The 24,627-nt window shown below is 44.0% G+C and overlaps 1 protein-coding gene, 1 long non-coding RNA gene and 1 pseudogene across 2 annotated transcripts in view; 2 read left to right on the plus strand and 1 right to left on the minus strand.

Moving 5' to 3' along the window:
• Positions 1–24,627, plus strand: part of NR1I2 (nuclear receptor subfamily 1 group I member 2) — a 34,658-nt gene continuing 10,031 nt past the window's right edge. Inside the window, exons 1-2 of the mRNA XM_012463926.2 lie at positions 1–336; positions 23,960–24,178. Of these exons, the coding sequence (XP_012319349.1) occupies positions 24,147–24,178 (32 nt within the window). The 5' untranslated portion in view covers positions 1–336; positions 23,960–24,146. The remainder of the gene's footprint in view (positions 337–23,959; positions 24,179–24,627) is intronic.
• Positions 10,381–11,107, plus strand: LOC105724986 (prohibitin 1-like; annotated as a pseudogene).
• LOC135274221 (uncharacterized) lies at positions 13,911–18,131 on the minus strand. Its single transcript, XR_010342006.1, has 3 exons — positions 17,252–18,131; positions 16,461–16,627; positions 13,911–16,255 (listed from the first exon to the last, which is right to left on the minus strand). It is a non-coding gene; the product is annotated as an uncharacterized LOC135274221 (long non-coding RNA).

A 24,627-nucleotide genomic window follows, 5' to 3' on the forward strand; every position in this document is an offset into this window, starting at 1 on the left:
TGGGACTTAGGAGTGGCAATGGGGCCACTTAGAGCCCACATCTGACTTTGACTGAAATGTAGGTGAGAGACAAGATTGTCTCATATCCGGGGAAATCATAACCCATGACTAGGACGGGAAGAGGAAGCACTGCCTTTACTTCAGCGGGAGCCTCTGCGTGTGCCTGCAAGCTAAGTGTTCACAGTGAGAAAATCAAGAGAATAAGCCAATACTCCTGCCCTGAACAAGGCAGCGGCTCCTCGGTAAAGCTACTCCTTGATCGATCCTTTGCTCCTGATTGTTCAAAGTGGACCCCAGGGGAGAAGTTAGAGCAAAGAAGTTACCACCGCCAAGCAGGTATGGTTTTTCTTTCTTCCTCTTTTGCTGGGGCTGACTGCCCTTAGCTCCATGCAAAAGATGTGTATGAACACAAATATACCTTCTCTTTGAGGTCAGCATCATAGTGGGTCATGAATCATGTTCGCCTTGCTGCTGTCTCCTCATTTCCAGGTTGGAAAAAAATAAAGCATGAAAACAATCACTTAATGTTGAGCCCCATTACTGATGCTCTCTGGTCCTGCACTAGCCTCCTAGAAAAATCATCACAGGAAGCCTCAACTCTGCATGAGTTACCACAAGTCACACATACAACCGGCTCCCCGTTACAGAGCTAGAGTCCCTGGACCCAGGAAATACCATCCCCCAGGACTGTGGGAACTGGGGACTATGGGAACTGGGAGCAACTCAGTCCTGATTCCTTGTGGACTGCTGGGTTAGTGCTGGCAGCCCCCTGAGGCCAAGGACAGCAGCATGACAGTCGCCAGGCCTCACCACCTCAGGAAGGGGTCCCTCAGAGCCCCTGCCACACCCCTGCACAGCCCTGCAGCTGAGTCGGCTTCAGACCAGTGAGTTTTCTACTTCTACTAGTGAAAAGGCACCTTGTCCCACAGAACCGAGTCTTCCCTGCATGTGCTCAGTGCCACCAAGCCCTTCTCTCCACATTACAGCCCAGCTCGGCTGAGGCTATGGCCAGAGGCACTGCTTTAAGGCTACTCTATATCTAGGACAAGTCGACAGACACCTCTGAGTCCACTGAGTCTTGACTCAATGAATCAGCTATGGCAGGCTGATTCAACTCAATGAATCAACATGGCCTCTAATGAAATGGCCAGAGTTGAAAGGATTCTAAGGGAGGCCTCAGTGGCTTATTTAATTAGTTGGTTAATGGGAAAGATTATTTTCTGTACATTTTTTAAATGTGCATGCTTTAAAAATATTTTAGTTATGTAATAAAAGTCTAAACCTGGGTTGACAAACTATGGCTCACAGGCTAACTGGCCCACCAGCTGTTTTTATAAATGAAGCTTTATTGGAATACAGCCATGCCCATTTGCTATGTATTGTATATGGCTGTTTTTGCCCTACAGCAGCAAAACCGACCAGTCGCAAAAGAGACAGTATGGCCCACAAAGCCTAAAATATTAACTACCTGGCCTTTGACAGAAAAAGTTTGCCAACTTCTAATCTAAAAGTTGTCAACTTGTTTCAAAATTATTCTGGAATAAACCCAAGAAACCACAAAACTGACTAGACTATGTTTTTTAGGTAATAACTTTTAAAATTATAAAGTAATACATGATTTTATGCTCCTTGAAAATGAGAAAGCAGTATAGATAAACCTAAATTAACCTTTGGCCATTCTGTCAATCCTAATCTCTGGTTTCCCCAAAAGCACTTAGTATGATATATTTACTGCCAGACCATTGTGTGTGTGTGTGTGTGTGTGTGTGTGTGTGTGTGTGTGTGTGTGTGTTCATCTATGCATAGATATACTAGTAAACATCTGTTGTCATGTCATTCTGTTTTTCCACTGAACAGTATGACTTGGAGACATTCCATAGCTGTATAGAACTCACTTATTATTTTCACTGCTATGTCCTATTTCACAGTGTATACTTCTTTTATTTAGCCATCTTCTTTTTGATAGATATTTAAGCTTTTCCAATTTTTCAGTCTTACCAATGAACCTCACTGCATTTGTCTGCTTGTACACATGTGCAAGTATTTCACTAGAGGAACTACTGGGGAGTTGAATTGCCACATCACAAGATATATGTGGTTCAATTTTTGACTGCCAAACAGCCCTCCGCGGTGCCGGAACCGATTATAATTTCACCAGCAGGGAAGGGTAGTTACTGTTCCTCCACACTCCAAACAATGCTTGCTGTTTATTCAGTATTTTATTATTTTTTCCATTTGAATAAGTGCAAATGATAACTCATTATTTCAATATTTTAATTTCCCTGATTATTAATGAAGTTGAGCATTCTTTTTATAGGACCCCTCTTGGCTATTGTATTTCTCTTCTTAAATTACCTATTCATATTCTTAGCTTATTTTATGTTGGATTTTTTAAATCCTTTGTGGGAATTTGTTATTTATTATCAATGTAAATTATGTGATGTGCATGTAATATTCTCCCTAAGCCTGTCACTTGTGTTTTAACTTTAAATCATATTTAGCCAATAGAAATTTTTAATATTATTGTTATTATTTTGATGTACTTGAATCTGTCAATTACCCCCTTTATGGATTTTACTGCTATCTAAAAGATTTCTCAACCACCAAGATTATGAAGCTACTTTGGTGCACCTTTCTGTAATACTTTTATTTAAAAAGTAAGGCTTTATTCACCTCGCACTTATTGCAATACACTATTTTGATACTATTTATTGAAAAGTTCATCTTTTCCCTATTTGTTTGAAATGTCACCTCTATCATATACTAAATTCCCACTTACAAACATGTTCATTTCTGGATACTCTGTCCTTTTATATCTATTTCCTATTCCTGAGCCAATTTCCACTATAATGTCTACCTTTTCTACTTGATTTTTCCCCGTGATAAATAGGAAATCTATTTTGTGTTTTGATATTTTTCCTGGTTACCTTACAGAATTCTCTTAATCGTTATTAAAGCTTATTACTTCAGAATTTCTAGATAGACAAACATATCATTTATATATAGTAAGAGTGTTGCTCCTTCCTTTCAAATCTTTACAAACCCTAATTTTTTGTGTTTCATTGGTTTTTCCTGGCCATCCAGCATAATGCTGAGTAGTAGCCATGAAAGAAGATAGTCTCAGAGCTGATACATACAGTTGTGTGGGTTGTATGCTGCACAATTCTAGGGGGTACTGTTTACAAACACTTAGATGTCCTAGGTATTCTTGTCATGTTTCAGAGTTTAATCCATTTTTATTTTGTACTATGAACTCATTTTTCTTGGAACCTTCTCTTTGGGATTCATTGAGATTAAAACTGTTTTCCTATAGAGGATTTATTTTTGCTTTTGCCAGGAGCCTGAGGACAGAACCGTCTGGGACCACCATAAGCTTGTGGTCTATTGGCCACACAAATAAGGTGAATTCTGACCCAAACTTACCTTATTACAGGCCTGTTGTTAAGAATCTCAAAGAAGCCTTTTCCTTTTACTCCACCCAGAGTCAAGGCTGAGAAGGCCTGGGACAGACCTGTCTCCCTCCATAGTTCCTACTGAGGATGTCACCCGTAGGGGATCTTGAGTTTATAATCTCTAATCTGGTTAGGCCCCAGGCTTTGCCTCCTATGCTACCATTAAAATCCAGGCTCCAGGCCTACAGGAGTCCAGAAAACCCCAGGACGATCACTGACTCCCCTTTCTCATGCCTCTGGCTTAGCATAATCTTATAAATTGTGGCCTCTTGAGACTTCCTTTACTTTCCTACCAGTGCAATTCTGCATGAAAAATGATATTCTTAAAAATTTATCTAGTATTTTTAGGTGCTGTATGCCAGGAGGATTTTCTCCTACCACCTTCTCCATCATAGTGCCAGCAATAAAATCTTTATTTTTTATTTTAATAAGATTGATCCTAATGCTTCTCCAATAAGATACATAGTAAAAGTGTTTGGTAACTATTCTGTATCAAGTTAGTGAAGTTCTCTTCTATTCCTCTTGGTTAACCAAGAATTATAAATTATGAATGAGTATTGAGTTTTATTAAATGCTTTTCGGCATTTATTAATTTCCTTATCTTATTTCCATAGCTAATTATATAGCTCATCCCAAGGATAATGGAAGCAGAGATGACCCAATAGCCACTAGGACCCTTGGAATGCAGACCCATGATTTTTCCATTAAAAAGAACAATAAATTCAGGGAATGTGGACATTAATTCAAATTCTTAGTATGGTTGCCACGTTCTGTTCACTGAGCCATCAGTCTCTTGTCCTCACACTTCAGATACTGGTGTCCTGGACACAACCTGGGCAGGTCATGAGGGGTGTGTAGGGGACGCCTCTTGCACGCAGGGGCCTTTTAGATGGCACAACTTGAAGGGGGCTGGGAAAAGTTCCCTGCAACACCTCCTGAACCTCTATGAAACACTGATACAACAAACTGAATATCCAGTTGGAAACTGACATAAAAAGGTATATCCAAATTCCTCATGTCATGTGTGAAATAATTTTCCTGGATCTCTATAAATTTCCAAAGAGTCAAACTATAAAACCATGGGCAATACTGGCACTCCACATGCATCGATAAGACAGAGGCAGTTAACTCAGAGCCCACTGTGTCCTGTTAAACATTGGAAGAGGGTACTGCGTGTACTTATGACCTGGGCTGATGCCAGCTCTCAACCCTGATCCGTGTCTAGTAACCTGCTGAACTCTTGGATCTAAGTCCCAGGAAGCATAAAGGCCAATTTTCATTTATGGTCCCCTGAAGATGGCAACTGGTTTCTCTTATCTGAATTAATAAACTGTGACTGCAGCTATCTGAGTTTTCCTCTGGAGGCCTGCCCCATGCCAGGGTCAATGAGGAGACTTTTGTTTACAATACTTGATTTGTTTCATAAAGAATTTAAAACATATAGCCTCATTTTATCCCCATGAATTTTGTGAAAAAGCAACTTGCATCATGTATCTATTTACATGACAGGAAGAATTAGAATAAGAGAAAAGAAAAGATGTTCTGGATGGGTGTGGTGGTTCATGCCTGTAATGCCAGCACCCTGGGAAGCTGAGGCATGTGGATCTTTTGAGGTCAGTAGTTAGAGACCAGGCTGGCCAACATGGCAAAACCCCGTTTCTACTAAAAATACAAAAATCGGCCAGGCATGGTGTCACACACCTGTAATTCCAGCTACTTGGGAGACAGAGGCACGAGAATTGTTTGAACCCAGAAGGTGGAGGTTGCAGTGAGCAGAGATCGTGCCACTGCACTCCAACCTAGGGGACAGAGTGAGACTGTCACACACACACACACAAAAGTTCTGTCATTAATTGACTTCATGAACACACCCCAGAACCCTAGTTTCCTCATTTGCAAAAGGGATAAGACCTGCCCCGCCCCACCCTCCTTTGTTCAACTTGGGATAAGCCCTGCGCTGCCTTCCTCCCAGGCACCTCGACATGAAGTTGTAATTTTGAAATCATTTTGTAAACAACAAAACTTCGGTAAATGTGAGTAAAATTCACTAAATGTCTTCTATCATGAACAAAGTCAACAGTTTTATAGGCATCACTTGCCTGCATCTTAGAAATTCAGTATTCTTATGTTACATTCCCTTTACCTGCTTTTTTCTCTTAATCCTCTGGCCAGTTCTGCTATTTGTGTGTTTGTGAGAGAGAGAGAGAGTGTGTGTGTGTGTGTGTGTGTGTATCTTAGAGACAGCAAGATTTTACATATATATGTGTGTGTGTATATGTATATACACACATAATTATCATATATGTGTGTATATATATGTATGTATATATATACACACACATAATTAAATATATACATAAAATCCTTCTATCTCCAAGTGTTTCTATCCCAAAGATTATGGTTTTTGTTTTTTTTAACCATTTACCCCCTTTTACTTAGACCCTGTTGCTTCAACTTCAAACTGCCCACTCTTTTCTTCCCATAATCTCAGTGACCTGGTTCCAAAGTTTTTGCTTTGACTCATTTGAAGATTACATGTTTCTGAATGTCCTCCCCACATCCTTTACCAGGGAAGGAACTATCTCATCCTCAAATGTATATTGACTTTTATTTTTAAAATTATTATTATTATATTAAGAGACAGGGTCTTGCCATGTCACCCAGGCTAGAGGGCAGTGGTCTGATCATGGCTCACTGCAGCCTTGAACTCCTGGGCTCAAGCAATCCTCCCGCCTCAGCCTCCCGAATAGCTGGGACTACAGGTGTGTGCCACCATGACCAGACACTTTTAAAAATTATTTTTGGTAGAGACAGGGTCTCACTTTGTTGCCCAGGTTCATCTCAAATTCCTGGCCTCAAGCAAGACTCCTGCCTAAGCCCCCCGAAGTGCTGGGATTACAGATATGAGCCACCATGCCTGCCCATTATACATAAAAATGTATTTATTTATTATTGGTTGATTGAGACAGGGTCTCATTCTCTTGCCCAGGCTGGCATGCAGCGGGACAGTCATGGCTCACTGCAGCTTTGACTTCCTGGGCTCAAGTGTTCTTCCTGCCTCAGCCTCCCAAGTAGCTGGGACTACAGGCACATGCACCACACTTGGCTAATTTTTTATTTTTTTGTAGAGATGGTGTCTCACTATGTTGCCCAGGCTAGTCTCGAACTCCTGGCCTCAAACAATCCTCCCATTGCAGCGTCCCTAAGTGCTGGGATTATAGGCGTGAGCCTGTATATAGACTTCAATTGCAGCGTCCCTAAGTGCTGGGATTATAGGCGTGAGCCTGTATATAGACTTCAAATAACAATTTATAATGTGAATCATTTCACATATCTGTTTGATTATTTCTTTTATTTCCTAGCACCATAAAGGTGTTTTAATTGACAAGATCATCTTCTCCATCCCAGTCTGTTTGTGTACTGCTGCTTTTGTCTGGTTAGTCAGATTTCTCAGGTCCTGCTACTACTGCAAGTGTGGACTGCACACCCACAGCATTAGCATCACCTGGGAGCTTGTGAGATGTTGAAGCTCAGGCCCGCCACAGACCTACTGAATGGAAATTTGCATTTTAACAAGCTCCCCAGGTGATCTGTATGTACATGAAAGCTGGAGGATCACTCTCTTAGATTATAAGCGCAGGCTCCAGGTTACCTTAAACAGGGGCATTTCTGAAGCAGGCATGGGAGAGAAAGCAGGCAAAAATCTCAACTGCCAGGGCCACGACCTCCTAGAGATTAAAATGTAGCTCAGAACTCAGGTTGGGATCAAATGCAGTTTAATTAACATGGTTATCTTTTTATTCCTCATCATAGTGCTTTTAACTACTGTATTAGTCCACATTCACGCTGCACTGATTGATAAAGACATACCTGAGACTGGGTAAATTATAAAGAAAAAGAAGTTCAATGGACTCACAGTTCCACTTGTCTGGGGAAGCCTCACAATCATGGTGGAAGGTGAAAGGCATGTCTTACATGGTGGCAGGCAAGAGAGAGAATGAGAACAAGTGAAAGGGGTTTCCCCTTATAAAACCATCAGATCTCATTAGACGTATTCACTACCCTGAGAACAGTATGGGGGAAACCACCCACATGATTCAATTACCTCCTACCAGGTCCCTCCCAGAACATGTGGCCATTGTGCAAACTACAATTCAAGATGAGATGTGGGTGGGGACACAGCCAAACCGTATCAACTACTGATGTTACTTTGTTTCCTTTCTTTCTGCTGCTTCTCTACCTCACAGCTTCTGCTTCCTCAGGGCCCTTCCTGCTTCATGGCTTCCCTGTCCTGCCTCCTCTCTGAGTGCACTGTGGCTGCCATGCACAGGTCAGGACTGAGGCACCCAAATCAGTCTACTATTCTGGCTTCCCGTTCAAGATTCTTTAAATATTCGATTGACACTTAATTGGTGATTTTTTTTTACTTTGTGGTAAAATATACAGAAGGAGCAGGATTGAAAAATTAATTAATTCTAGTAAAATACAAATAAATTTTACCATCTTAAGCATTTCTAAGAGTATAGCTCGATAACATTAAGTATATTTTCATTGTTATGCAGTGAATCTCCAGAGGTTTTTCATCTTGTAAAATGGAAACTCTACCCATTAAACAACTCCCATTCCCATCACCCCACAGCCCCTGGCAACCACCATTCTGCTTTCTGCTTCCATGAGCTCGACTACTATACCTTTTATTTGACTTTCTGTGACTGGCTTATTTCACTTAGCATAATGTCCTCAAGGTTCATCCATGTTGCAGCATGTGTTGGAATTCCTTTCTTTCAAGGCTGACTCATACTCCACTGTACTATGCCTGGTGTTTTGTTTGTCCACTCAGCAATCGATGAACTTTGGGTTGCGTCTACCTTTTGTCTATTGTGAATAGTGCTGCCGTGAACATCAGTGTACAATTCTTTCTTCAAGACCCTGATTTCAGTCCTTTTTGTATATATGCCCAGAAATGGTTGCTCAGTCATATGATAATTCTATTTTAATTTTCTGAGAAACTGCCATATTGGTTTTTTTTTTTTTTTTTTTTTTTGAGACGGAGTTTCACTCTTGTTACCCAGGCTGGAGTGCAATGGCGCGATCTCGACTCACCACAACCTCCGCCTCCTGGGTTCAGGCAAGTCTCCTGCCTCAGCCTCCTGAGTAGCTGGGATTACAGGCACGTGCCACTATGCCCAGCTAATTTTTTGTATTTTTAGTAGAGACAGGGTTTCACCATGTTGACCAGGATGGTCTGGATCTCTTGACCTCGTGATCCACCTGCCTCGGCCTCCCAAAGTGCTGGGATTACAGGCGTGAGCCACCGCGCCTGGCCCATATTGTTATCTAAAATGGCTATACCATTTTTACATTCCAACCAATCGAGCCCAGGGTTCCAGTGTTCCAATTCGTCTGCAACCTTGCCATCACTTGTTATTTTCTGTTTATGTGGTAGCAGCCATCCTAATGAGTGTATGACGTTTCATTATGGTTTCCATTTGCATTTGCCTTATGATTAATGCTGTTGAGTATTTTTTCATGTACTTGCTGGCAAGTGATGTTCTTTTAAATGTGTACTATGTTCTTTATGGTCAAAATAAGTAATTTATTCTGTGTAATTTTCCAAGCCACACAGCTTCTTGGAAGGCACGTTTAAGTGTTTAGATAATAAAACGGTACATTTCTTCCTTGCAAACAGCCCTGCACCACGTATTATTCCATTTTTGGCTCTGTCCGCCCAACTCCAGTGGGCTGTCCTTAGGGTCGGGTTGGCTGGAGTGGCCCTGTGTGACAGGCCTGTGAGTGTCCCTAAGAACCGTACAGATACTAGTCTGCATTGTCAAGGAGTATTTTAAGTCTCCACCTCAGGGTGATGACTGCTTTGTTAGGAAAGGAGGCAATTTAAAATTTACCTGATTTCTGATTCATTCCAATAATGTTTTGGTGCCTTTGAATATGGCAGCCCCCTAGGCAGCAGTCCATCCAGCAGACCTTATAACCGACATCTATATGTCTGACATCCAGACTTACTAGAAGAAGATCTAAATGGGTCAAGGATTACTTGTCCCTGGGACAGAGCAATTACACCATCCCTCACAGGCCCCAGAAGGCCTATGGACCCTTGGGCACCAGGAGCCCCTCTGAGAGCAGCTTCAGGGTGGGCTTGGCCTCCAGAGTGGCCTCCTCCTGCAAGGTCAGGCTGGATGAACGTTTGTGAGAGTCTCCTGTACAAGGAGAGGTGGGAGACTGTGAACACCATTTATCCCTTTGTGTAATTGCTTCACCAGTGTTGACAACTCATGTGACACACCTGTCTTTCTGATGGAGGAAGGAAGGAAGTAATATCATTTTCTACCAAAAGCATTCTTTGATCATTCCTGTTCCCAAAAAAAAAAAAAAGTTATGCCGGGCACAGTGGCTCACGCCTGTAATCCCAGCACTTTGGGAGGCTGAGGTGGGCAGATCACGAAGTCAGGAGATCAAGACCATCGTGGCTAACACAGTGAAACCCCATCTCTACTAAAAAAAAAAATTAGCCGGGCATGGTGGCATGCACCTGTAGTCCAAGCTACTTGGAGGCTGAGACAGGAGAATCGCTTGAACTCAGGAGGTGGAGGTTGCAGTGAGCCAAGATTGAGCCATTGCACTCTGACCTGGGTGACAAAGTGAGACACCATCTCAAAAAAAAAAAAGTTATCTGATGAGTCTCTTGTCAAAATCAGTGATATGGTTTGGATGTTTTGTCCCTTCCAAATCTCATGTTCAAATATGACCTTCAGGCCAGATGCAGTGACTCACACCTGTTATCCCAGCACTTTGGGAGGCCAAGGCAGGCAGATCACCTGAGGTCAGGAGTTCAAGACCAGCCTGGCCAACATGGTGAAACCCTGTCTCTACTAAAAATACAAAAATTAGATGTGAAGGTCAGAGTGGAAGCATGTGTGAGAGGGTCCAGCAGAAGAAAACATGGCTGCCAAAGTTTGGCCTGGCCTTAGCTGTTGCAGGAGGCATGGTGAACTCTGCCTTATATAATGTGGATGCTAGGCACAGAGCTGTCATCTTTGACCCATTCTGTGGCGTATAAGACATTGTGGTAGGAGAAGGGACTCACTTTCTCATCCCATGGGTACAGAAACCAATTATCTTTGACTGCCATTCTCGACCACGTAATGTGCCAGTCATCACTGGTAGCAAAGATTTACAGAATGTCAACATCACACTGTGCATCCTCTTCAGGCCCATCTCTAGCCAGCTTCCTCACATCTTCACCAGCATCTGAGAGGACTATGATGAGTGTGTGCTGCTGTCCATCAAGACTAAGAGATCCTTAAGTCAGTGGTGGCTTGCTTTGATGCTGGAGAACTAATCACTCCAGGCGGGTGAGTGAGAACTTACAGAGTGAGCAGCCACCTTTAGGCTCATCCTGGACCATGTGTCCTTGACACATCTGACCTTCGGGAAGGAGTTCACAGAAGCCGTGGAAGCCAAACAGGTGGCTCAGCAGGAAGCAGAGAGGGCCAGAACTTGCAGGCCACTGCCAGGATGGCCTGACTGAGCTGTACAAGCTGGAAGCTGCAGAGGCCACCGCGTACCAGCCCTCAGGCTCTCAGAACATCACCTATCTGCCTGCAGGGCAATCTGTACTCCTCCAGCTGCCCCAGTGAGGGCCCACCCTGCCTGCACCTCCACGGGCCAACTGGGCCACAGCACTGATGATTCTTAACACCACCTTTGAAGGCTTCTGCCCCAACCCCAGAAATCACTGTGAAATTTCATGATTGGCTTAAAGTCAAGAAAATAAAGATAAAATCACTTCAGATCTCTAAAAAAAAAAAAAAAAAAAAAAAAAAAAAATTAGCTGGGCTTGGTGGCGCATGCCTGTAATCCCAGCTACTCGGGAAGCTGAGGCAGGAGACTGTAGTAAGCCAAGATCGCAGCACTGCACTCCAGGCTGGGCCACAGAGCAAGACTCCATATCAAAAACAAAAACCAAACAAAAAAAGAAACGTGCCTCCAATGTTGGAGGTAGGCCTAGTGGGAGGTGTTTGGTCATGGAGGTGGATCCCTTATGACTGGCTTGATACCCTCGGTAATGAGTGACTTCTCACTCTTAGTTCATACAAGAGCTGGTTGTTTGAAGAGCCCAACACGTCCTCCTCTCTCTCTTGCTCACTCTTGCTATGTGACATGCCAGCTCCTGCCTCACCGTCCGCCATGCTTGGAAGCTTCCCGAGACCTCACTACAAGCAGATACCAGTGCCATCCTTGTGTAGCCTTCAGAAGCATGAACCAAACAAACCTCTTTTCTTCATAAATTACACAGCCTCAGATTCCTTTATAGCAATACAAAACGGACTAACAATCAGATCTCACTGTTACTCCAGAACCTCACTGCCCATTCATTCTCTTCTAGCCAAAGTCCACTTTTCCCCCTCCACAGTTACCACAAGGAAAATGAGCAGCCTCAATCCTTGCCGCTCAGGCAAGAGTAAAGAGTTACAGTGCAGGCCGGCCGCGGTGGCTCACGTCTGTAATCCCAGCACTTTGGGAGGCCGAGGCTGGTGGATCACCTGAGGTCAGGAGTTTGAGACCAGCCTGGCCAACATAGTGAAACCCCATCTCTACTAAAAACACAAAAATTAGCTGGGCGTTGTGGCGGGTGCCTGTAATCTCAGCTACTCGGGAGGCTGAGGCAAGAGAATTGCTGGAACCCAGGAGGCAAAGGTTGCAGTGAGCCAAAATCACGCCATTGCACTCCAGCCTGGGCAACAAGAGCAAGACTCTGTCTTTAAAAACAAAGAAACAAACCAGAGTTACAGTGCAGCAGAGAGGCAGGACAGGACCACTGGGCCGAGCCATCCCAACTCTGCCCAATCAGTGGAGGTTGCCTTCTGGAGACCGTAGGGGAGGATCAGTTTCCTTGGCACTTCCAGCTTCTAGATGCCACTGCAATCCTTGGCTCACAGCCCGTCCTTTTGTCTTCAAAGCCAGCAACTTAGCATCTGACCCTTTTTCCACATCACATCTTTCTCTGACCAAACCCAGGAAAGTTTTTCTAATTTTAAAATTCATGTGATTAGACTAGGCCTGCCTGGATGATTCAGGATACCATCTCCAGGTCTGTACCCTCATCATATCTGCAAAGACCCTTTTGCCATAAAAGGAAACATATTCACGTGTTCTGGGGATAAGGATGCGGGCATCTTCTATGTACCACAAGGACATAATCAAAAACATAGAGGCAGGCCAGGCAATTAGTTTATTAAAATGTTCCACCATTTTTCTGGATTCTGTGATGTTTGTTACTTGTCCTTTTTAATATTTGTCATTTGTTGTGATTTCTTTTTTCATTATTTGTTACAAATATTCTCTGGTACATAATTTTGTATTTGTAATTTAGTATTTTTTAAAATTATTTTTTAGACAGGGTCTCACTCTGTGACCCAGGCTGGAATGCAGTGGCATGAGCTCACTGCAGCTTTGAACTCCTGGGCTCAAGCAGTCCTCCCACCTCAGTCTCCCGAGTAGCTAGGACTACAGGCGTGCACCAACATGCCCAGCTAAGTTTTTTGTTTATTTTTTTGGGTGTGTGTGGTTTTTGTTTTTTTTTTGAGACGGAGTCTCACTCTGTTGCCCAGACTGGAGTAGTGTGAATATGACTGACTGCAGCCCCTACTTCCTGGGCTCACATAATCTTCTCACCTCAGCCTCCCGAGTAGCTGGGACCACAGGTATGTGCTATCACACTTGACTAATTTTTAAATTTTTTTGTAGAGATGGGGGTCTCATCGTGTCACCCAGGCTGGTCTTGAACTCCTGGGCTCGAGTGATCCTCCCACTTTGGCCTATCGAAGTGCAGAGATTATAGGTGTGAGTGACTCACTCAGCCTTTTTTTTTTTTTTTTTTTTAAAAGAGATAGAGTCTTGCTGTATTGTTCTGGCTGATCTCATACTCCTGCTCGCAATTGATCCTTCTACCTCAGCCTCCCAAAGTGCTGACATTAGAGGCATAAGCCCCCACACCTGGCCTGTATTCTTTTTACTTAAATAGGACTGCCCAGTCCAGGCACCATGGTTCACACCTATAGTCCCAGCACTTTAGGAGGCCAAAGCTGGTGGATCACCCGAGGCCAAGAGTTCAAGATTAGCCTGGTCAACATGGTGAAACCCTGTCTCGACTAAAAATACAATATTAATCAGGTGTAGTGGCTCATGTCTTGTAGTCCCAGCTACTCAGGAGGCTGAGGCAGAATAATTGCTTGAACCTGGGAGACGGAGGTTGCAGTGAGCTGAGGTCGCAGCACTGCACTCAAGCCTGGGCGACAAGATCGAAACTCCATCTCAAAAAAATAAAATAAAATAAAATAAAATAGGGCTGCCCAAATTGTGTAAGCCTCAGAACCCACGTAAGCTAAGAACACCTCTACTCACCCATTGACTAACCTGAACACGAGATGAAATTTTTCTTCCAAATACCACTGGCTGAGGAGTCGGCTCTTGACTGGGGTTGATCAGTGCAGAGGCCAGTATGGGAGCTGGGCAAGTGCAGAAGTGAAGACTAGCTGTGTTCCAGACAGCGAAGCCCCGGTCTGAAACCCTGGAGATCCCTTAGCAGGGCAAAGTTCAATGTAGGCAGACCAGACCGTAAGGGATGCCTCAGTAAGGATAAACTTTGTGTGCCTGCAAGGGGACGGGAAGGTGGCCGGGCAGGAGAAGGAGCTAAAAGGGCTCTGAGGCATTGTACTGTGAACTCCATCAGTCTCCTGCTCTGCTCAGCCAGTCAGCCCTGCCGCCCTTGTTTACGACACAGCATTACAGCGTGTCTACCTCCCCCCGTGACTCTTCCCTAGCCTCTGCTTGGCCAGCAGTCCTCTTCTTATCTCCTACTCGCTTAAGAAACATGCCCATCACCTGAGGTTTCTCGGGGCCTCTCCTTAATCAGCCTTCCTCATCCCTTAATGCTGCCTCCTCCCTCCCGTCACCTGTGCCCGGAAATACTCAAGGCCAGGTTCTATTCTTTTGCTTGAATTTCTTTCACGTTGCTTCTTGACTCTTTCTAAACTACAATTCCCCATTCTCACTGCCTTAGTTTTCCCTCTCTCCGTGTTTCTCAAACTATATCCCACCACGCCCTGAGAAGGGCTTTCTCCCTTTCCAGTATTTTGCTTTTTCTGCTCTAGTGGGATTTTCTCCTTTGCTCTCCATTGCTACCAAACTTCCCAACCTAATAGGCAGCGTCTTGCACCTTCTACTGATCATTTCATTCTTTCTTGCACTTCCCATGTCTGTACCCAATTCCAATTCCTGGACTGTTGGCCCCAGATGTATCTGCAGCCTCAGATACATGAGAACTCACCCATGTTCTCATGCACAGTCTCTAAATATTTGATTCCAAAGGTCTCCTCCCAGCACCTCCCTTTACTGCTTTGCTTCCTCGTGTTTCTCCTGCAGGGGGAGGAACATGCATAATCGTTCAACTCTGTGATGTTTTTTCTAGTTTGTAGTCGTGATCTACCCCGCACCACTGAATCATCTCAAATCATTTAAACACTCACACCAAGTGTGCCTCATCTCACGGCTTAATCCCCTGTTGATCAGAAAACCCCGGGTCCCTGGAACTCAAGCAGGATCTCATTCAGCCTGACACAACCTGAAATTTCTCCCTGACTCCTTTCCCAGCCCCGAGACAGGGGACTTGCAAGAGTCCCTGCATTGAACCTCCTTGTAACCCACTGTCCTCCGCTGGTCAAGGCCCACACAGCAGGCTCTGTCTAGTTCTAATCCTTCAAGGCTGCTTCGCATCCCTTCCTTGCACCATTGTCCAGCCCTGAGCTTTCTCAAGCCTCGTGCTGCTCTCCCCTTTTCCCCTCCCTCCCAACCCTATTCCTTGCCTCTCTACATACTCCTGGGAGACTTGCTCCTTCTGTAGCAGAAACTTCACACACATTTTCTTTCCAGTTCCCCTCCATTGCTATCTCCAGTTGCACTGCTCTTGTCCGTTTCTTTCTCTCCACGTTCAAACTTGGCTTCTCTGGAGGACTTGCGCTCAACTCCTGGGGCTTCCCCTGGGCCGGCATCTGAGTGGCGTCTGCCTTCCTGGTTCCTCCCCACCTCCTCTCCCCTCACTTCTTGCCCTGCCAGATCTGTCTGTGGCAACACGCGCTGCAGCAGTGACTCTCCTCTTCCTCTTCATGCCCAAGGCCGTGTCAGCCTCTCTTATTAGCTTCCATTTTATTGTAGGGACACTAAGCACCAGAGAAGTTAGTGAGTAAAGTGAGTTAATTCAACATCAGTGGCAAGGGCTAGGATCTGGCCTCCTGACTATGATAACAAGACAATGCCCACTACATCTCCAGCTCCGGGGAGCAAAAAACAAAGTCCTCTGACCTCCAGGAGGCTGTGGGCCAGCTGGGTCTGGTTTGGTCACAATCAGTCATGCCCATGTTTATGTGTGTGTCATTCATGGACGACCTCCCTTCCCCCTTTAATAGGGGATTTGGGGCCCCTTAGCAAATGAAGTAATTGCACAAAGACTGTGTGTGTATGTGTGTGTCCCCTTCTCATTCTTATGTGAAGTCCCAAATGCTCCTCCACTGCCCCCAAACAAACACAGGGGATCTTGTACTGAAAATCAGCATTTCACAGAAAGGAAATGGCATCGTGAGAAAGCAGCAGGAACCACCTGCTTATGGGAGAGCTCACTGGGCCAGGCAGGAGGTGTCACAGCGCTCCCACCACACTTCCTTCTTCCAGCTGTTTAGGTGGTGATCTGGGATGTCAGCCTCCAGGCTTTCAGCCATCAGACTCTCACCCTAAAGGGAAAAGGGAAAACTGAGGAAATAAAGACAGTCATACAGGAGAAAATAAAAATAATTCCAACCCCAAATTAATCACTTTCATTCTCTATATATACATATCTACACACACAGATACATGCATACACATCTCTAAAAGATATCACATAAAGGACATTATTATTGTTGTAGTTTTAAACCTTCAATACTGTTTTATACGCACCCACATATTTATCCTTTTTAGTTCTCCACATTCCTTCCCAAAGTTCCATGCTTCCCTCTGAAATCTATTTGCTTTTCCCAGGATAACTTTCTTTGGAATTACTTGTAGTGCAAGTATCTGCTGGCAACCAATTCTTCAGTCTTGGTCTGAAAATGTCTTTATTGTGCCTTTAAAATAGAAGGATAAATTGTTTGTCCTATTATGGGATAGCAATAAAGATATCAACCCATTGTTTTTTCTGTTTTACAATTTCAACTGAAAAGTCAACCATTAATCTTATTTTTATTTCTTTGTAGTTTTTTTTTGTGGGGGGTATTTGTAAGATTAGTTTTCTTGTCATTGATTTCCAGCAATTTTACGATGTGTGGGTGGGTGCTTTATAAAGAAAACTAGGGTGTGGTGGCTCATGCCTCAAATCCCAGCACTTTGGGAGGTCAAGGCAAATGGATCACCTGAGGTCAGGAGTTCGAGACCAACCTGGCCAACATGGTGAAACCCCATCTTTACTAAAAATACAAAAATTAGCCAGGTGTGGTGGCAGGCACGTGTAATCCTAGCTACTCAGGAGGCTGAGGCAGGAGAATTGCTTGAACCTGGGAGGCAGAGGTTGCAATGAGCCAAGATCGCACCACTGCACTCTATTCTAGCCTGGGTGACAGAGCGAGACTTTGTCTCAAAATAATAATAATAATAAAGCCTTCGTGCTTTGGTGTCATATCTAAGAAATCATTCCCTAATCAGAAGGACTTATTCCTATGTTTTCTTCTCAGTTTCATAGTTATAGCTCTTACATTTAGGTCTATGATTTTGTGATCCATTTTGAGTAAATTTTTTTGTATGGCATGAGGTAAGAGCTTTAATTCATCTTGCATGTGAATATCCAATTTTCAAGCACCGTTTTTTAGCAAAGCTGGTGTTTCCTCCATTGAATTGCCTTGCATTTTTACCAGAGATCAGTTGATGATAACAATAAGTAAGAGTTTATTTCTTGAATCTCAATTCTGATCTGTCAGTCTCTGTATCTGTCTTTATACTAATGCCACATTATCTTGGTTATTTTAGTTTTCTTGAAGTTTTGAAATCAAAAAGTGTAAGTCCTCCAACTCGGTTCTTCTCTTTCAACATTATTTTGGCTATTATGAGTCTTTTACTTTTCCATAGATCACAGTTCCCCTTTGAAGCTTTTCTTGCCTCCATTCCCTTGTCTATATTATCTTCCATTTATTTTTCATTAATCATCCCTATGATTAATGGGATCTTGCTATACTAGCCAGGCAGGTCTTGAACTCCTGGGCTCAAGTCCTTCAGTGTGTATGGGACAAGATGCCTCTGGATGTGGTCAGAGTGGCAGCAAGGTTCCTCAGTTCATTCTTCTATAGCTGGAATTGAAGTGGAAAGAAAAGAAGTGAGGGTCTTAGTGAATCACTTCCTGCCCAGGAACAGACAGCTACATTAAAAGAGTCCCGTGGCATGTAGGGACCCTGTCTGGGGTGAACCACCTAGGAAAAAGTTTGCAGGCAATCATGGAAATGAAGAAAGTGTAATAAATGGTTCGCCCACTCAAAAACAAACCTTGTGAAGGATGCAGCATAGCACTGAATTAAGAACACAGGTTTTGGAATCAGACTGACATGGTTTGAGATTCTGGCTCCACCTCCTACCAGCTAAATAATGTCAATGAATCACCCACCTGAAGAGGAGAGGGGCTGTGTGTGCTCAGTGCAACCTGATGGTGCCTTCAGCAAATCAATGCTTTTAGTCATATAGAAAGACTGAATTCATTTATTTATTCACTCATTTATTAAATGAATTATATTCTTTCTGAGAACATAATCCTTAGCTTTAATATTCACCCTGCATACTGAATTTTACAATTAATTATCTTTGCAAAGTCCTCTCTAAAGAAATGTTTTACTTTCACTGAGTAAGGAGATAATCATTTCAACCCTCTCCTGGAGAGATTTCACTGATTACTAAGCACCATGAGAAGCAGGTGCGCTCAGAAGCAAACACAGCTGTATTCAGTTAAAAGTATACCTCTAATTGGTCTCACTAAATTCGAAGGAAAGAGAGATGTGGCTGGCACACACCACACACCCAGTCACTGTCATTTTCCTGTCCAGAGGGCACCATTCTCTAAAGGAACAGTGATGGAAGAGTGGCATGGGAGCAGCACTGTGGCTGCTGGGCTGGCACCCCCATCACCCCAGTTCAGATCTATTTCTAACCCAGTTCCAGGGGTTCTGCTTCCATTATTTCTTGCTGTGTAACAAATCTCCCCTATACTTACTGGATTAAACCCATAACTGTTTCATTTTCTGACATGATTTTCTGTGTTGGCTGGGCTCAGCTGGGGAGTTCTTCTGCACCAAAGGACCTTGGCTGAGGCTGCAGTCATCTGGAGGTGTAACTGGGCTGGGGAGTCCAAGAGGGCTCACCTGCACATCCGCTCCTTGGTGAGGACAGCCAGGAGGTTGGGGTGGCTGGGCCTCTCCGATCGGTGCGATCTCAGGGCTCTCCCTCTTCACATGGCCTCTCCGCATGGTCTCTTTGGGTGGTCACTGAGCAGGGTAGCCAGACTTTGTTACTCGGTGTCTTAGAGTTCTTCAAAGACAAAAGCAGAAGCTACTGGGCTTCTTACAGCTTAGGCCCATAGTTGTCTCTTCCCCACATTCTATTAACTAAGAAATCACACACCATCCTAGACTCATTATGGGAGGGGCTGCACAAGGGTGTGAATCTTGTGGGGCATGGTTCCTTGGGGGCCACCTTGGATAACAGCTGTCATGAGTTCTCTAGCTGGGGCTTCATAAACATATGAGAGATGGAACTACAGAATGTGCCAAAGTCGGCTTGCCTAACACTTGTGCAAAACAAAATGAAAGTTATGCAAATACCATAGAGTGAGATTCTGGCATTAATTCTACTGTCTCCTCATTAAGAAATTGGGGAAAGTGTTAATTAGACATGGTTTAAATGAATGTCTTTTCTCTGGTCCTTTGGTAACATTTATTTTATCTTCTTGGTCCACATCAACTGTTTGGCTTCTCCTGTGATTCATGTAGTCATGCTGTAATTGTCACTTCCATTCTGGGGAAAAGCATTTATATTTATTGCTGAGAAAACGTCATCTCACCGTCTTCAGTTTTCTAAAGTTCATAACTGACGTGCAGAATCTTTGCCAGCTGTCTCCACTGCCCCAGATGCTGCTATCCCTCATGGCTCTTGAATGATGCTGGAAACTTCAAGGAGGTTTAAGTTTCAGAGTGTTCCAATGTACACTCTGAAATACTACTCTACTAATAAAATTTTCTCTGCCTGTGATGCTCTTTGATTTTGGAGCACACTTTGTGTCTATGAACAGTTAGAGGATTTTGTAAAGTCCCTGGGTTTTTGCCATAAGAGTGACTTCCAAGTTATTTGGAATACATAACAGAATATATCTGGTGTGTAGTAGATGATCAACACATGTTTGTTGCAAAATGATAAATGCTGTGATGACTGTTATGAGGAATAAATGAGTGGCATGTTCTGAATGTTTGTGTCCTCCCCAAATTCATATGTTAAAATCCTCATCCCCAATGTGATGGGTTTGGAAAGTGGGGAGTTTGGGTGGTGACTGGGTCATGAGGGTGGAACCCTCATAATTGAGTTAGTGTTCTTATGAATGAGATCCCAGAGGCCAGAAGTGTGGCCCATGCTTGTAATCCCAGCATTTTGGGAGGCTGAGGCAGGCAATCACTTGAGCCCAGAAATTGTAGACAAGCCTGGGCAATATGGGGAAACCCTGTCTCTATTAAAAATGAAAAAAAAAAAGTAGCTGGGTATGGTGGCATGCACATGTAGTCCCAGGAGAGTGAGTTGGAGGATTGCTTGAGCCCAGGAGGTAGAGGCTTCAGTGGGCTGAGATCACGCCACTGTACTCTAGCCTAGGTGGCCGAGTTTTGTTGCTTTTTTTTTTTCTGTCTCAAAGAAAGAGAGAGAGAGAGAGAGAGACACCCTAGAGACCCCAGAGACCCAAAAAGCTAGCTGGCTAGCCCCTTGCACTATACGAGGACACAGGGAGAAGGTGCCATAGATGACAGGAAGCAGGCTGTCATCAGACACTAAATCTCCTAGCGCCTTAATCTTGGACTTCTTAGCCTCCAGAACCATGAGAGATAAATTTCTGTTGTTTATAAGCCACTCAGTTTCTGATATTTTGTTAGGATAACCTGAATGAACTAAGACAATGAGTGACCTTTACAAAGGACCTGAAACACTGATTTTGAATAATCATTAGTTTCCATTTTGGTGTCTGTTCCATTCCTTTTTCTCTAATACAAAATCTGCCCCCAAATACTAATCCTGAACCTAAGATTGCTGCAGCCATCTGCTGAAACCATCTTTCTCAGTGTGCTTTTATTTTTTATTTTATTTATTTTTTTGAGACAGAGTCTCACTGTGTCACCAGGCTGGAGTGCAGTGGCATGATCTCGGCTCACTGCAACCTCTGCCTCCCAAGTTCAAGCAATTCTCATGCCTCAGCCTCCCTAGTAGCTGGGATTACAGGCATGCACCACCACATCCAGCTAATTTTTGTATTTTTGGTAGAGATGGGTTTTCTCCATGTTGACCAGGCTGGTCTCGAATTCCTGGCCTCAAGTGATCTGCCCTCCTCAGCTTCCCAAAGTGCTGGGATTACAGGCATGAGCCACCACATCTCGTCTCTCAGTGTCTTTTAATATATTTACATTTACCTACTGACATATTTGGCAATGGCGCGATTTCAGCTCAATGCAACCTCTGCCTCCCGGGTTCAAGTGATTCTCCTGTCTCAGCCTCCCGAGTAGCTGGGATTATGGGTGCCTGCCACCATGTCCAGTTAACTTCTTGTAGTTTTAGTAGAGACAAGGTTTCACCATGTTGGCCAGGCTGGTCTCAAACTCCTAACCTCAGGTGATCTGCCCACCCCGGCCTCCCAGAGTGCTGGGATTAGAGGCATGAGCCACCGCGCCCAGCCCCCTATTTGGTGTTTAGACCACACATCTTGTGTTTCTATTTGTCTCACCATTTCAGTTTCTTAACTCTCTAATTCTTCTTTTGAATTTTTTTCTCCACTTTTTCCTTTCTTTGGCTTCTGAGTTATGTATTCAATTTTTAGACTTTTAGTGGTAACCCTAGACATTTCATCAAACACACTTTACTAATGACAATCTAAAATTGACCATCTTTTTTCCCTTCAACAATACAGAACCTTAGAAAACTTTCACTGTGTCCATCCATATTTTAGTTGTATTTTGCTTTTTCTAACTCCCAAGATATTGTTATTATTGGTTTATGGAGTCATTGTTTATTCAGATTTTCATAGTAAATTTTTATTCATTTTTCAAATCTGCTTGGTCAATTTCAAGTTCTTTTATTCTTTTTGTCTTCAACCTCTTGTACTGTTTACTTAAACATTTCTGTGTTTGATAATTCAGGGCATCTTCTCACGTCTAATTCTAGTTGTTTTTTTGCTGACTCTTGCTCATCATGCTGTGCCAGTCTTTTCAATCAAGACTTCTGAATTTTTGCTCATATTTCTTTGAAATTATATGTGATTATTTGTGCCTAGGTGGAAAGTGGAAAGTGAGTTCCTCCAAAAAGGAGGATTTCTAGCTGGGCGCAGTGGTTCGCGCCTGTAATCCCAACACTTTGGGAGGCTAAGGCACGCAGATCACTTGAGGTCAGGAGTTTGAGAACAGCCTGACCAACATGGTAAAACCCCGTCTCTAGTAGAAATACAAAAATTAGCTAGGTGTGGGCCGGGCGCGGTGGCTCACGCCTGTAATCCCAGCACTTTGGGAGGCCGAGGCGGGTGGATCACGAGGTCAAGAGATCGAGACCATCCTGGTCAACATGGTGAAACCCCGTCTCTACTAAAAATACAAAAAATTAGCTGGGCACGGTGGCGCGTGCCTGTAATCCCAGCTACTCAGGAGGCTGAGGCAGGAGAATTGCCTGAACCCAGGAGGCGGAGGTTGCGGTGAGCCGAGATCGCACCATTGCACTCCAGCCTGGGTAACAAGAGCGAAACTCCATCTCAAAAAAAAAAAAAAAAAAAGTGGAGCACTTTAAATCTTAAATCAACTTTTTGGCTTGAGGTTGTATACATTTTGTCTGCAAGCCTACATAAGGTCAGGATTATGATTTGAAAAATCAGGGGAGATGTTCCCCCATGCCTGTTCAGTTCAGATTTCCAGTCAATGTATTGTATTCATAGTGTAATGGAGGGTCAGGGTCAGAGACAGATTAATTCCTTATTTACTCTTACAGATGAAACTGTCAGATATCACCTGTAATGATGTTAGAAATTTATGTGTTAGAATTTTACTGAAATTTTGATTTTGGCTTTAGAAAAAACATCATCATCTGTGGTGGTTGCTGCCCTTGGCAATCAGTACCTAAAGAGACTTTGGGGTACAGTAGTAAACAGGACAGTCCCCCACTTCTACTGAACGTCCAAGAAGATTTCAAGTTATGCTCTCAAGGTACAAGTCATAGGGGGAGGACATCCTTGAGTACAGCTCGATGTTTTTCTGTTTTTCTTTCTTTTAGAGATGAGGTCTCACTTCGTCACCCAGGCTAGAGTGCACCAGCATGATCCTAGCTCACTGCAGCCTCAAACCCTCAGGCTCAAGCGATCCTCCCACCTCAACTTCCCAAGTAGCTGGGACTATCGGCTCACGCCATTGATCTTGGCTAGTTTTTTTTATTTTTTGTAGAAAAGATCTCACTTTGTTGCCCAGGCTGGTCTCAAACCCCTGGGCTCAAGCGCTCCTCTTGCCTCAGCCTCGCAAAGCCCCGGGATCACAGACATCAGCCACCATGCTTAGCCGCAGCTCTATTAATAGGCGGCAGTTCTTCAATATCCACTTAGACTCCAGCTCTGCTGGGACCATTGGCCATTTCCAGTGTTGTGATCTTGCCCACCCCGCATCCACTTTCTCCCCATCTGCTTGGCTACTTAGTTGAAAACTCTCTTTCTGCCTAGCCTTTCCAGCTCCCTCTGGGAGCTTGGACCACACCCCACCTGAAGGACTATCCTCCCTTAATGTCCCCAATCCCAGAAATCATCGTGAACCAGTGATCTGTCCCATGAGCTGCTCGCCATTCAGACCTCTGGCCAACTCGTGACCTCCTAACCTCAATCCACTCAGGTGTGGCCTCTGTAATCTGACCCAGACAGCCTGCTCTCTTTCCTTCTCATCTCCTCCTCCCCTCTTACCCTTCTCTCTCCCATGTTCTTATTCAAATGTTCTATCCAGGGCTCTATTTTTGCATACAAAACATCATGATTACAACTCTCTTTATAACAATTCCAGCCCCGACTCCCCCTTTTTTTTCCCCATGAGAGGTCAGCTCTTGAGTCCACAGGCCCAAATGTGGTGATGCATGTAAGGGATAGAGTGTTTCCTCTGAGGCCTCTGCACATCCCTATCCAGGCTTTTCATTCTCTGTGGTTTTCTCACTTCTAGTCCAAGAGGCCCAGAAGCAAACCTGGAGGTGAGACCCAAAGAAAGCTGGAACCATGCTGACTTTGTACGCTGGAGGGACACAGAGTCTGTTCCTGGAAAGCCCACTGTCAAGGCAGATGAGGAAGTTGGGGGTCCCCAAATCTGCCGTGTATGTGGGGACAAGGCCACTGGTTATCACTTCAATGTCATGACATGTGAAGGATGCAAGGGCTTTTTCAGGTAAGTTACCCATCAGCCTTCACCCACCTGCCACCACCGACATGCTGGGTCACATCTAACTGGGGTCTGCCACTAACCCACTGGGTAATGTCTCAGGGCCTCAGCTTGACCTGTCCCTGCCAGGTTCAGAGTGTGCGCTGGTGGCCCTCCCAAAGGCCTTGTAAGAGTCTCAAGGGAGCCATTTATTCCCAGAGGAATCCTTCATCGTCAGTCTTCCTATTCTACCCAGGAAAGGTCTCCTTCCATTAAGATATCCCTGGGCTTCTCCATGTGCTCTTGAATAAAAGAGAAGATGACTCAATAAAAGATAAGGAATTTGAAAATCCCAAATCCAAGTGTTCATATCCACCTTCTGGGGTGGTTGTTATGTAAAGAATGGCATAAAATAAATGAAAACTATAATAAAACAAGGTCACCTAGAAACAGACTAACAGGGAGGACTGAAAACA

Source organism: Aotus nancymaae, unplaced genomic scaffold (genome assembly GCF_030222135.1).
Source record: "Aotus nancymaae isolate 86718 unplaced genomic scaffold, 86718_ANA_hifiasm-v0.15.2.pri h1tg000011l, whole genome shotgun sequence".
Classification (NCBI taxonomy): domain Eukaryota; kingdom Metazoa; phylum Chordata; class Mammalia; order Primates; family Aotidae; genus Aotus; species Aotus nancymaae.